Source organism: Misgurnus anguillicaudatus, chromosome 14, assembly GCF_027580225.2.
Source record: "Misgurnus anguillicaudatus chromosome 14, ASM2758022v2, whole genome shotgun sequence".
NCBI lineage: Eukaryota > Metazoa > Chordata > Actinopteri > Cypriniformes > Cobitidae > Misgurnus > Misgurnus anguillicaudatus.
Genome location: NC_073350.2, coordinates 21849977 through 21865174, shown reverse-complemented (window position 1 = coordinate 21865174; position 15198 = coordinate 21849977). Strand labels below are relative to the sequence as shown.

At 38.5% G+C, this 15198-nt stretch overlaps 1 protein-coding gene across 3 annotated transcripts in view; it reads right to left on the bottom strand.

The window, feature by feature from the left end:
* Positions 1-21: 21 nt before the first annotated feature.
* The window catches only part of ndrg3a (ndrg family member 3a), a 36429-nt gene continuing 21252 nt past the window's right edge, over positions 22-15198 (bottom strand). For 2 of the 3 annotated variants that reach the window (XM_055183588.2, XM_055183589.2), the window contains 14 exons: positions 12699-12804; positions 12299-12419; positions 12035-12097; positions 11783-11843; positions 9810-9896; positions 9646-9702; positions 9457-9560; positions 9290-9355; positions 9152-9203; positions 6524-6571; positions 6173-6208; positions 5993-6044; positions 1620-1658; positions 22-1071 (listed from right to left, as the gene is read on the bottom strand). In XM_055183588.2, coding sequence (XP_055039563.2) covers positions 905-1071; positions 1620-1658; positions 5993-6044; positions 6173-6208; positions 6524-6571; positions 9152-9203; positions 9290-9355; positions 9457-9560; positions 9646-9702; positions 9810-9896; positions 11783-11843; positions 12035-12097; positions 12299-12419; positions 12699-12804 — 1059 coding nt within the window. In that variant the 3' untranslated portion in view covers positions 22-904. The remainder of the gene's footprint in view (positions 1072-1619; positions 1659-5992; positions 6045-6172; positions 6209-6523; positions 6572-9151; positions 9204-9289; positions 9356-9456; positions 9561-9645; positions 9703-9809; positions 9897-11782; positions 11844-12034; positions 12098-12298; positions 12420-12698; positions 12805-15198) is intronic. The other variant, XM_055183590.2, reaches the window with a different exon arrangement.

Sequence of the window (15198 nt, the reverse complement as noted above, 5' to 3'; positions counted from 1 at the left end):
GAAAGCATTGCAAAGTTATCATCTTTTCGTGATATAGCTTTATTTAGTAATCGAGAATCGATAAACATTTAATTCATCAGACACAATTTCATACCTGGAGCCATATTCATACTCATTCAATGTAGGCTACATCAATTCATGGTTAAAATAATTAAAATGAACAGAGAAATGTATACCATGGAAAATGTACAAAAGAAAAATGTGATTTTATCACACTACGTCTATGGTACTGTTGGGTTGCATATTTAATAGTGTCATGGACTATTGCAACTATAAAAAATACAAAGAAACAAATATTAAAACAAAAGAAATCAACGTTGATCCACTTTGACATCTCAGGTTTGTCAAGCTGTTACGTATCTACGAGCTGAGGGTCTATACGCCAGTAGAGTTTTTAATATAAACACAACAATTCATACACATTCATGAGATAAACAGTGGATTAATGACAGACTTAATGTTATGGTAACAGATAAACAGAAGACTAACACAAAAAAAAAAAAATCACACAGTGTAACACGACTTGGTCACAGGTAAGCTCGCAGTTCACACCATAAAACATATTTGTTATTGTGTGATTTCCCTTGTGTGGGAGGTTATAAAACAACGTGTTTACTCCAACAATAAAAAAAGATAGAAATTAATAAACAAACAAACAGAACGCCATATGTAAATATATTAGCTTTAAGTTAATCTGCTTTTATGACTGAAATGTGGCTAGCATATAGTAACATCTGTATATACTCATTATTTATACTTTCAGTATATCATACATTTTATAGTAGCCTCCCCTGCTTTACTTTCAGATGTTTAGGAATCTAGGACACAAATAACAGGAGGTGAGAAGTGAAAGGTCAGCAGACAGAATCTGATCTCCAGAGGGAGGAGAGGAACGATAGTGGATTTAACAGGACACCTCCATGGTTTGTGGCCTGGCCTGGTTGTCCAGGACTCCAGAGTTGGGTCCATCCAGAGGGCTGTTGAGGTTACGTTTGCGCGAGCTGTCCGCGGATGTGATGCTGGAGGACGAGGATCGGGATCGAGACAGACGGGTCATGCCGGCCGCTGGTACTGTTAAAAAAGATAAAGGGTGATATATCAGAGAAGTGTGTAGAAGTTGTGTAACATCAGCAGGATCAACCAAAATGAAAATCATGCAGGAAACCAAATTGAAAACATATTCACAGATAAATAAATAAAAATTACTACATGAGCTAAAATGTGCACATACAAGCATAAAAAAAAAACCTTGCATAACCAAAACCGATACAAATGTACAACAAATATATTATATTTAGCAACACTAACACACCACATGTCAAAATAAGCTTGTAGAAAAAAAATACATTTTAAAATGTAAAGCCTCTATTAAACACAAAGCATAAAATTATAAAATTCATAGTGGCACAATAATATATAAGCCAGGCTAATAATGATTTGTATCATTATGTATACAGTACATCGACACTGTATTGCATATTGAGCACACTGTGCTTTAGATATCTGGCCGTTAAATTATAATAGTCGACCACTATATAACATCATACCTAATACATGCAATAAATAAACACAAGCAGAAGTCAATCATGCAAAATAACTGCTGGTTCAGATCCGGGTACCTGATTCAGTGCTCAGATGGCTGAGCAAAACATGTGGAACTGTTTGCAAAGGTTAAAGGAAACAGATAGAGAGTACAGTAAGATGTTTGTATAACACAAGTCCTAGTATAAATATTGTCATATGTTAAGTATTTAGGGAAAATATGTATGTTCAAATGTTTACTCTGCAGTAGGTTAAAATAAAAACAGACCCTAATAGATGCCGTTTGTAGTCCGGAAGAGCTATGTTTTAACTCTGCAATAAATCTAGCAGGTGTTTTGTACTGCTGTGTGTTAATGGGCTCGCTGCAGGAAGATGCTCTTAAATCACTAATCCTATTTCTGCAGTGACATTTAAGCAGCTGAGCCAGAATGGGTTTTTTACCTAATGGCAAGTGCCGAAAGAAATGCTCTCAGTTATATTTATATATAGATGCGAACTATATGTGTGTGTGCTTGTGTGTATGTATGCATGCAAGTCTTTCTCCATGCCAGAATTAGATTTGTTGTTTTTGCAATGTTATAGTGATTATATATAACTGTTTCTCAGTCTCTTTAATAGAATACATCCAGAAAATGTGTATTTAGTATTAAAACTGTATAAAAATGTAAACTGATGATGTGTCAAGTTTTAAGTGTAAACTCCCCTTCCACTTAAGCAATAGCAGGAAACTAAATAAACCTAAATAAAATTAAATCCTAATTTTTAATTTTAAAGAAATTAGTCTTTTTACTTCATTCTGCTCAAAAACGCTCAAAATGTGTTTAGTGTCAAGAGAGGTCACACTAAACACTGACGATGCCTTAAGTAGACATTTAGTCCTGAAAATAGTTTTTTTATTTGTCCATATTTTCTGTATTTTCTGTTTGCATCTTAATACAATAGACTTTTGCACAGTACTGTTTATGTACACTCACCTAAAGAATTATTAGAAACACCATACTAATACTGTGTTTGACCACCTTTCGCCTTCAGAACTGCCTTAATTCTACGTGGCATTGATTTAACAAGGTGCTGAAAGCATTCTTTAGAAATGTTGGCCCATATTGATAGGATAGCATCTTGCAGTTGATGGAGATTTGTGGGATGCACATTAGGGGTGGAACGGTACACAGAAGTCCCGGTTCGGTTCGTACCTCGGTTCAGGCGCCTCGATTCACTTTCGGTACAATGGAGGGAAAAGCAAAACAAAAATTAAAGATTTTTTTTTAGTACTTAAGCAAATCTTAAAAACATAGGTGTCCTTATCAGTGTTATTTTGAGATGTCATGAATATGAACTGAAATGCATTTAACATACTATCTCGTATTTCAAAAATGTATACCACTTTAAGTAATCTTGTACTCATCTTTCATACAAATATGGGTTCAATTGTATTACAAGTGTTACCTAAATACATTTTAAAATTACATTTTGGCCTTATTCCATATTAATGTAATAAAGAACAAAAAAAGGCTCTTAGGATGAATTAATAGGTGTGTACGACTTCACGAGGCGCTGCAAGAAACGACAAGTGGATGACGTCAGAGTAACGCGAGAGCGATTTGAAATCAGCCTCCTCCGCAAGATTTCTCGCGGTACTCTGATGCTGATGGCGCTGCGTAAAGTTGAGCACGCTTAAAAAACTGAAAGCAGCTGAACTCGACATAACTGCCCTGCGTATGCCTGTTGTATATAGCAGGACAATTTATCTCCTACTTCTCAGCGTGAGAAATACAAAGTGTGGCGTTTGAACTGACTGAAATGCATGTTTGTCAAGGTGAATGCGTGAGACTTGAGAGCCCTGATTAGATTTATTTCCACTCACATACCTAACAACTGCTGAACAACGCCGACGCACAGTCCTCGTCTTTTCCACCACTCTCTCGCCTGTACTATTGTAACTGACTGGAAAACTGAAGTTTTGCCAAACTTGCGATGGCTGGCGAAGCGGTTGTGGAACACCACTTGCCATCCTCGCTATCTCTGCTCACTAACCGGCGTCGACGTGACAAAAAACTGCAGAGTGCCAGAATGTAGACGGGCTCTGATAGAGCGCATACATAGGCGGAGCTCGGATGCATCGGCGCCAATCAGAGCTTCAGAGCTAAAGCGGGGCAACAGATTAGCTGTCCATAAAGAACCCGCATATCTAACAGTAGTTCCGCATTACATTAATTATTTTGCACGCAAGTTTTTTTAATTTTCATACCGTGTATTCTCCGTTTAAAATCATGCACCGAACCGTGACCCCCGTACCGATTCGGTTCGAACCGAATACATGTATTGTTCCACCCCTAATGCACATCCAGGGCACGAAGCTCCCGTTCCACCACATCCCAAAGATGCTCTATTGGGTTGAGATCTGGTGACTGTGGGGGCCATTTTAGTACAGTGAACTCATTGTCATGTTCAAGAAACCAATTTGAAATGATTCGAGCTTTGTGACATGGTGCATTATCCTGCTGGAAGTAGCCTTCAGAAGATGGGTACATGGTAGTCATAAAGAGATGGACATGGTCAGAAACAATGCTCAGGTAGGCCGTGGCATTTAAACGATGCCCAGTTGGCACTAAGGGGCCTAAAGTGTGCCAAGAAAACATCCCAAACACCATTACACCACCACCACCAGCCTGCACAGTGGTAACAAGGCATGATGGATCCATGTTCTCATTCTGTTTATGCCAAATTCTGACTCTACCATCTGAATGTCTCAACAGAAATCAAGACTCATCAGACCAGGCAACATTTTTTTTAGCCTTCAACGGTCCAATTTTGGGGAGCTCATGCAAACTGTAGCCTTTTTTTATTTGTAGTGGAGATGAGTGGTACCCGCTTGGGTCTTCTGTTGATGTAGCTCATCCGCTATTATGTTCTGCATGTTGTGGCTTCACAAATGCTTTGCTGCATACCTCAGTTGTAACGAGTGGTTATTTCAGTCAAAGTCGCTCTTCTATCAGCTTGAATCAGGCCCATTTTCCTCTGACCTTTAGCATCAACAAGGCATTTTCGCCCACAGTACTGCTGCATACTGGATGTATGGCTGCATACCCCTTTCATACCATTCTTTGTAAACCCTAGAAATGGTTGTACATGAAAATCCCAGTAACTGAGCAGATTGTGAAATACTCAGACCGGCCCATCTGGCACCAACAACCATGCCATGCTCAAAATTGCTTAAAATCACCTTTCTTTCCCATTCTGACATTCAGTGAGTTCAGGAGATTGTCTTGACCAGGACCACAGCCCTAAATGCATTGAAGCAACTGCCATGTGATTGGTTGAATAGATAATTGCATTAATGAGAAATTGAACAGGTGTTCCTAATAATCCTTTAGGTGAGTGTGTACATTTCTTCCCCTGAAGTCTTCTTTGCATGTGAAATGCACTTAACTCGCTAGCGATGGATTTATGGTCCAGTTTAATATAGTTTGCACTTCACGAACCTCCAAGCCTTTTTGCAAACCCTGCATTATTCACAAAACAATCTGCACTCAAACCATTAAGGTCACATTGGAATGATCAAGAGACCTTCAAGGAAATAAATTGTAACTTTTTTTTCAGAAGGATGTGCAGAGTTGCAGGTGCTACAGTGTAGTGTATATAGCCTTGAAAAAACAAGGGTTACCAAACTACAAATTTTACTTATATTTAACTTGTGTTCTCCTTACTACTATTTGGGTGGGCTAATGTGGTTAAACTTATCTGCCTGATGTAAGCAACATCCAGGCGCATAAAGTCAGTCATTTTAGCAGCTTAGCTTCGATAAAGTCTTTTTGACGGGGGTTGTTTTGATTCCTTATTAAATCCTCAACATAATCTGTGGGGCTCTGATTAAATTAAAAAGCCACAGGTGAATATTACAAAGGACCACGCTTACACAACTGCACATAAGAAAGCCTTTACTTTGACTCAAAAATTCTCTGTACTGCATCAAGGGCAATGCAACAAAACAGAAATGAAACAGCAAGTGTCTCTGAAGGGTCAGAGAAAGGGTGACTAGCTTTATATGAGCTGACTGTCGGGTGCCACATCTTTTCACACGCAGCACTGGCAGAACACCAGGCGCTTTACTGGAGTGCCAAACCTGTCACCCAATATGTGCCAAGGGCTGATTGTCATTTCCCACACGTCTGTTGTTTTAACAGGACAAATAACCAAAACGGAGTGTGTGGGAAGCTGCGGAAAACAGAAAGAAAAGGAGAACGCAAGAGAAACAGAGTCGTATTTGTCATTCGCTGGGCTCTTAATAAAAGACTCCCATTAGTCACAGTGCTGTGGTGAATTGCTTATAAGCTTAGCCCACCGTCTGAGAAACGCAGATAAACAGATGCTTGTTTACTGAGGAGACTGACCCAGATTGGTCTGCAGGCAAACAAACATCTAAGGACAGAAAATATCAGAAAATACTTACTGTATCCCATTCCCTGCACAAAGTATTTGAAGGCTTCGGCCAGCTTTCCAGGCTGTAAAGAGATTAAACATCAGCATTACATCTCACAGCGAATCATACTTAAGAGTTTTGTGTAGGTAAACACAGGGGTGCAGATGTATAATATGGCTTTTTAATATCAAGATATAAAGATGAGCTAACCTGAACAACCTGAGGTAGTCCACCACAGTCAGACATCTGGAAAAAGAGGGCAAGAATTAATATCATTTACTGGGCTAAAAGAGAAATTATAATAAATGTCAATAGTAACAGAAACAAACACAATGCACAAAATAGAAACATACCATGAGTATAAACAGAACAATATATCAAATAACATGAAAATGTGAGTGGTAAGAGTGGATTTTAAAAAATGACAATGTTTAGGAATTGTGTTCATATGCATCTGCTAGCATGTTCTGTATGGTTGCTAGGTGGCTGAGCCCAATTATTAATGTTTTGGTTCATAGGTGTACCTTGAATAAATGAAAAATAAGTTAGTGTCCGTCTTACCTTCAGCAGAGTTGACCTTGTTGGATTTAACCTCGAGTTACATTCAACCTGTAATATAAAAGAAATAAACGAAGAGATCAGATGCAAAACCCACTAAGTGCATCTGACATGTTTTCTTAAAAATTAGCATTTTTATCAGGCTCTTTGGGTTCAGTAATTTTATTTGAATGGCAATGAAAAAGTTATTAGTCAGTAATTGACAGTCTTTTGAAGCAAAAAAGTAAGTGCATGCAAAAAACCCCACTTCTAAAAAGTCTCCTCCAGTCACTCTTCACTGTCTTTTCTGAATAAAGGCTCAAAAATCTAGTCAATATCCTAATATATTCAGTAAAATCCCTTTTCTCACAGAGATTACGGAAAATACACAAAAAAAGTGTCTGGGATTTGTCCGGGATCGTTAGATTTTTGGTTCATTCACACCAGTGAAGCGCAGGTCCATGTATAAACAACCCGCACCCAACTGACATTTTCAAGTAACCCACCCGCAACTCGGACCACAAAAAATTAAATATTGACCCGACCCGCATTTTTTTAAAATAGTAAATGCTCATCGTAGCGTCATTGGGCCATATACGTAGGGAGTAGCTGCTATAGGGTGTTCTTTATATTATTGTAAACTATATAAATTACATAGGTTTAATTGACCCAAAATATTTTAAAAAATCATTGAAAATAAAAAAAAAAGATTAAAAATATTTTTGGATGACTCGTAACCACGGGTGACCGCAGGCACCCGCTCATTTTGGATCAACCCGCGCATCACTGGGGCTGTTTACACTTGGTATTAAGATGTGTTTTCATTGATCGGATCATAAGTGGACGAGAGACACACATTACGTTTACACCTGGTATTTAAATTCGTCTCTTTTGTCCACTTTCGACCGCTTCTGTCCTGAATACTGTGAGGGGGTGGTCTGTGCAGACTGTGGACGAGTCTCTCTGCTGTCATTCAAACGCGAGCGGGAGTAAATATGAGTTTATATGGACGCAAACTAATATTATTTCAGAGTCCACTGCTTGTTTAGCAAGTAAACATGCTGCACAGTGTTTTGTTTGTGTAAATGTTAGAGCTTTCTCTGAATTTTCACCGCAATTGATAAAATAGGATCGCGAAACTTTCACACGCTTTCAAAACGAAACTACAGAGATCAGCAGCTTTAGTTTTTACTTTTAGTTTTTAGTAGAAAGGCTAAAATTAGCGCTGTTCATGGTGTGTTCGCACCAGAAGTCAGAAAAGACGCAAAACATTGTGCTCAGTACCTCAGATTAGATAAATAGGCGGAGAGAAGGCGGTCGCGTGTTGCTGTTTGAACACATTCAACCACACGTGCGTTTACACTACAAAAGCAATCCGATCTAAAGGGTTTTCGACTACCTCTGAATGTGGTTGAAAGTGGTCGAAAGTGGACGAGGTTGGCATTAACGTCGTCCACTTGTGATCCGATCGATGAAAACGCATGTTAATGCCAAGTGTAAACAGCCTCACTGATTCACACTGCCAATGATTTTCTGAAATCTGTGCGTGCATTCACACCGAGGGGCAACCTTCTGATCTCTCTGATGAAGCCAATATGGAAGTGATTTAAATTGCAATTCATCGACTGGCCGCTAGAGGAAGGCTCCAAAAGGGAGTCAATTCCATAGATCTCCATGTTAAAATCGCCAACTTTACAGTGGAAAATAATATGTTTACAGCCTGGTACAAAAAGTTTTTTTGGTCTGTATAGCTAATTTTGCCCTTCATGACAACTGTGAGGGGAGTGAATTTTTTTGTAACTCCTCCGTTTAAATTATATTAAGCTTTAAAGTTTGGCATAATTAAGGGCGTAGCCACTTGAGTGACGGTTTAACAGCCACTGCCGTCACTTCAGTCGAGCTAGGCGGGTGTGGTTTCAGCAACCAGTCACCTCAGCTTCACCCACGTCCCGCCTCTTTACCTATTTTCTGATAACCGCGAGTGATGGGCGGTGACGCGCAGCCAAAATGGCGATGGCAGGCAACGCCTCCTTTAAGCTTCAAAAACAATCTTCAGAAACCTATGGGTGACGTCACGGACACTACTTCCATCTTTTTTTACAGTCTATGATTCACAAACATACCGTAAAGATCCTGTAAAGACGTGATATATTTAAAGTCCTGCACTTGGTAGTTTTTACAGCGTCTGAAGTTCGCCAATTATCCATGATTTCTCCTCTCGACAAACCACGTGTTTTTTTGTTTATGACCAAGATCATAAAGAGCGTGTAATGCGCTGTTCTGTCATTCTAGTGAATGATCTCAGTTTTAGTGCGGATAGTGACGAGCTCCCTGATATCTGCTTCTGTCCAGTTTGCCGACATTTCACGTTGTAAATGTTGATCTGCGTGTCGAAGAGCTGAACCATAACTTCTTGTTCTGATGACACGGGCATCCTCACTACGTTACGCCCCTTACGGCATTGTCTTGTTTACACATAATGCTTTCCATGAATGTTACTTGGTCCTCTTTACGGGAGCGATCCCAAAACATTAACAAGACATGTTTATGTTCTCACAGGAGCCTCTTTGCCAATTTTACAGAAATTGTCTGGCACCAAATGCTGTGTTCATTTTAGAAGTAGATTAATGACCTTTGTATGTGCAAACTTACCACGGCCTCTACTGCAGGGGAAGTGTCTCCAACCACCAGCAGAACAGGGCATCTGTTTGGCGACAGACAGAGGTCAAAAACAAACCTCAAAATATCTGGCTATAGCACGTCTCTGAAAGTGTGAAAAAACATGCTTACGCCAGTGTGCACGCTGTGTTCTCATTGACACCAGGAACCGGCCTCTCGATTCCAAGGTCTCGACGCCTATTAGAAAATGTTTTAATTTTTTTCAAGGCCTGGCTGCATGTGATAGATTACAATAGGATTTTATCATCACAGAGGATTTCTTTACTGAAGAAACATACGCATTATATGTGCCACAGAAGAGGGCCAGGTTGTCTTGGTTGATGTCCTGGGAGATGTGCAGGCGGTACGTCTGAATCAATTCTTGGTTGTCGGTAAGCTCCTCCTAATTTATCAGAATAACAATAAACGTTGCATTAGGCAGTGATGAGCTATAAAATGTAGAGTTGATTTCGGTGTGATTTACTTACGGTGCTAAAGTGATGAGCCATCACAATGTCCACTAGATTGCTGGTCCACCCAGTGAGCTAGAAAGAAACAGATATTACAAAAAGTTGATGTCAGGTTAAAGAAATATGCTGTTTAATTGTGATTTAAGTAATTGTAACAACAATCATCATTCTGGTTTACTTACCTTAGAAGCAGCCCAGTCCACCCAGCCTTCAGCACAGGGGTCCACATTAATCAAAACCAGCCCCTCTACCAAGGAAGGCTGAATCATCTGCACACAGTAAATAGGTTTGTCTTTTATAAGAGAAATGGCAGGGAGGCTGATTAAAAAAAAACGCATGCAGTCATGGCAGAATGCAGGTGGCCCACCCTTGTCGAAAAGCTTTTACAGCATCTGCTTTCAGCACGAGCCCCTGCTGCTCACAGTCAGTGATATTAAACTTTCAGCGTGCCGGTCTATGCACATGCATATACTGAGATCATGACAGGAAATGATAAAGGGCACCTAGCAATGACTGAATAAGGGCAATAGAGAAAAATGCAATGTGTCGTCTTCCATAAAAAAATAAAAAAGACATTTGTGACCTGGCCTGTAAAATTTAGGCTAAAGTCTCATCTAATTATGAGATTAGGAGCATCAAAATTTGCCTCATGGTTCGATCCCTGGAAATACACAGATTAAAGCGTCTTTATAGATGTAAATCATTAACTCTTTCCCAGCCATTTACGAGATATCTCATCAATTAAATGTCCCGTTCTTTCTGTTTTTGAAGCTTTGGTTGCGTTTACAGCGCACAATATAACATGTGTTCATGTTTCACGTTTAAAAAAGCCGTATTCTTCACACAATTTACTTCTCTCTATACCACTGTTATCACTGCCCTCAAAACGGGCTGATGTCTTCTTGTTCTATGAAGTCCTTCAGAAATACGTATCGAGTTCTGATTGTGTAGTTTGTTTAGTGTGTTGTGATTCGATAGCAGCTTAGCTTGCCGTTAGCTTAGCTGGCGACTGACGTATTTCTGTGGGCGGAGTTTAGTCAAAAACTGTTCTAGTGACATCATTAAAGCAGGAAGTAGAGGGCTGTAGTCCAAACCTGCAGTTCACTGTAAGCTTTAAAAGGGGAATTCTATTAAAGAAAATATATCGCCTGGCACAGAACTTTGAGCTTTATCATTTCACAGGTATTATTTATGCTTTTATAGCAACATTACACACTAACTAGCATTTAAAAATGGGATCAGAAAGAATGTGACCTTTAAGAGAAAACTAGGGCTGGGTATTGTTTAAAATCTTTTGATCCGGTGCCAATTTCGATACCTCAGTTTCGATACCGGTTCCTAACAATACTTTTTCGATACCATATGCTTTTAAAATACATTTAATCATTAACAAAAATACATTAAACACATGACACTTCTGGTAACACTTCTCACTCAGGGTAACATCATTAATAAAACTAAGCTTTTTGGATCGCGGTGCGCCAGCAGACACACTTATGTTTTTTTTATGAAAATAAGGAAACAAAAATAAAGAAATTAAGAATATAATTTACACTGCTTTATTTTATGAAATGTAAAATTGTATTTAGCTTGGACTAACAGTATTTAAATAAGTGGGTTCATTATAGCTGCAACTTTGACAATTTTCATGTTAATCTGCAATACTGTGATTATCGCTAGATGGCGCACTTACCCAATTTATGAAAAAACTACGTTATTTACAAATTTTAAACTCCATGTATGTTTTGATAATCATTCTGAATCTGATCTCTAACAAAATTCATTCACAAAAACGAAATTATTTCAGCTTTTTACTAAAAAAATGTATTATTAAAGACTAATTCTCATATTTATGTTTATAAGCAAAGAAAAAAATATATAGATAGGATGAAATGTTTTTTTCCGTTTTTTTTTTTTTTGTTTTGGTTGTTTATTTGAAAGCAGAGGGTCTGTTCTTTCATTTGATATATTTGTATGTTTATATATTTTTAGAAGAAAATTTTTCTGGAAGGCATTTTGTGAAAATCACAAAAAATGCTGGCGGGCAAATGTTCAATAAATGGCTGGCGGCGAATGAGTTAATGTAAGCTTTAACATTGTGCTGTGTGTTGCTGAAAATATGCTATTAAATGTCAAAAAAGAAATACAAACTTACAGCAAAGCGGCTTAAGATGTAGGCACCTGCTCCAACACCAATGCCGATCACACTGTTGATCCTGCACAAGGACATACACGTCAATTAAAATCTTTCGTCATTATTATTTTTAATCTAATCAATGACAAACAGCCATTAAGTGTACTTCTGTAAGACTGATTCCTGCAGACCATAGGTTTACACAGAGATCTGATTGACTGAGATGTGGGAAGATAATTCGGTACTAATAGACCGACAAACTCTGTTACTCACTTGAGCTGAGTCAGGACTGAAGGCAACATTTCGGCCAGCTCATCCATGGTGGGGTACAGGAACCTAAAGACACACATACACACACAGAGTAAATTTACGGCAGGTTATGGGATCTCAATATATTTGCCCATATAATGCAACATTTTGTAAGTTTTTTTCACTGTTTTGCTGCCTGAATGATCCAAATCAATATACACAATGATACAACCCATTGAACCGTCACAAGCCTCTGCGGTTCACTGGTTGATAGAAGCTCTCACTCACCCTGTGGGAAAAGGAGGTGCTGCCTCCTGCTGGCCAGGGGCGTCCACGTGCACGACAGCGAAATGTTGAGTGATCTCCATCATATCCTCAAAGTTAAACAATGTGTTGAAGCAGGATTTGTCTAAAAGCACATTAAACAACATCAGCATAATAACTACAGTCAGAGGAAGGACATTTGTGACCAAGTCTGTGAAAACCCAGTCTGTAAATTTACCATTTTCTACATATTAGCATCCTAGATCACGTGAAGAACATTCTGTGAAAACATAACCTAAAATCAATGAGTGAAATCAAACTTTGATGTTCCTAATCCCACAATTCGATTATGAGACATTAGCTTGGATTTCACAGACATGATCACATCTCTAAACGTGTCTGTTATTTATTTAGTTTCACATACGGTTAAGGCCAATGTCATGATAGGTCAGAATCACAGGACAGTTGCCTTTGGGAGTGCCTCTCATAGTCACATGGAGCATACCATGCGGAGTCTCAATATCATGCTCCTGCAATGACAAAAAAAGGGAAAAATACATAAATATCAAACTACAGGCAGTAAGATTTCGTATACAAACACACACGCACACAAAAAAGACCTTAATTCCAGGAAATACTTAAGGATTTACTATAATCCAGTGTGTGTAATGTAACAGATCTGTTTGAAGAGTAAAGTATTGGTGCTGTTGTTTCCAGCAGTAATGTATTTGTGTAGTAATTGATATCTCCCATGAGACTGCAGGATCAATAGAAAGATCCAGAGGAATCTTAGCCAGCAGGATGAACAAGCAGCTGCAGAAGACTAGAATCACTATTCAGCACTGTTGCATTACGGGTGCACAACAAAAAGTCAAAATTTATTTAATCCGCTGCACAGTTATCAAGGTTTGATGCTTAACAATAACAATCTACAAATTCGGTTTATTCCTATTCATTGCCTACATTACATTCGTTGGATTTTACGAATTTAAACTGATCCAAACCCCTTTGCTCCGATGCTCCAAATAAACAAAACGTTAACCCATTTATTTCGCTTCAGTCATCACCAATCCAATTCAACTTGGCAAGAAATCCAAAATCTATACTTCATCCTCTTGAAAGCCCTATTAGTGCAGCAATATTTTAGTTATTAATCTTGCCATCAACTGCACACATACATACTCAAGACAAAGTCTAACAGGACACAACTTCCTCTGATAAACTCAACATAAGCATCAGATATGGATATTTGCCGGATCGACAGGGAGTGGCTGTCCTATGCAATCAGAATTTACAATACGCTACCATCTTCCTGCTCGAATGACACACTGCAGCCTTCATGCAGTGAGAGAGAGAGGATGGGAAAGAGTGCTTGTAAAACCAAATGCCCTAAACCAAGTGAAGACAGAGCTGTCATATGCATAAGATTCTTTAACAGCGAAAGAAAGAACAACTACTGAGGGAGAAATTAATTACATAAGTACAAAGGCTGGAAAATTTCATTGTACTGACAGAAATGTAAAAGATCTCATTGAACATATGTGTTTTTTAATCTGTAAAACATTAATTTTGACCGTATTCCATTTTCTCGCTGATAAAAGCCTCACTAAAACATTGCTGATAAATCAAATCATTCTTAAGACAACCAACATTGTGAATCATATTTATTTATCTTCAGCTTTAACCTCATTATTAAACTAAAAATCTAAACGATTTTCTGTTCACAGCTATAGTATACATAAGCAGATGGAGATGCAGCGTCATGCTCAGTCCATATTGACGTCACGCGGTCCGACTCCAAGCAGCAGGCGAGTGCTGGTTTGTGTGAGCGATAGGGACATTTCTGCTCATCATTCTACATAAGGAAGTGCCACAATTTTGATTGGCTGTTGTGTAATATAGAGTAGTGTGTCTTTTTAAGACTATGACATTTTAAAGTATAATTAAAGTAAAATATCTAATTAAACATTTGCAGTTTTTTAATTCGAGAAAACAAACGCAAAATATTATTCATCAGATTTTTGTCCAATCCAATGCTCTTTAGAATGAGAGTGTCCCTCCTCCTATCACCTGCGACCAGTGAGCAAGTAGCAAACTATGGTTCAAAACTTCAAGTTTGAAATACATTGTCAACACAATTGACAATTGTGTTGTAAATCAGTATTGGCATTAAAGGAACAGTATGTAAGAAATGCATATCAATTAATCATAAAATAGCCCTGATATGTCACTAGACATTAAAGGGACACAAGCCAGCATTTTTATGTTAATAAATGATCTTCGTAAGTCGGTATATGGTTAAATGACTCATTACATGACGAATGAAGACCCTACCGTCTGTAGGAAGAATACCCCACTTGCAAGTTCCCTGTATCCGACCCGGTGTCCTTCAGTCTCGTAAAGTCTCAGATATAGAAAGCATTTACTCCCAGACACTAGGGGGAGCTAGTAGAGAAATAATACTCAGACTTGCCTTGTGTGCCTTTAAGAAATCATTTTCATTTCAAATACTTATATCACTCACAACAGTGGTCTGGCCAGGATATTGTCATTTAAAAAGTGGAGTTGCAGCCCTCAACTGATGTTTATGTTGTCATGCTGTGTATTGGCCACCATTTGTGGGATTGCAGTACCAGTTTTGGCCACAATCCTACATACTGTTCCTTTACAATTGTAATTTTTCTAGCGGTGAGATGGCAAATTACAAACAGTTTCCATTTCGAAACGCAATGAGGACAAACATGGAGGTGATGTAAGGAGACCCGCGGTGTACGTAGATAAAACAGCTCATTTGAAAGTAATAAAAACAATAAAGTTCATTATGTAAGGTCTTTATACACCATTGCTAATATAGTTATGTATATTACATTACATTTCTGTCAGGAGATCCTTCTAAAAGTTACACAGTGCACCTTTAAGTATAG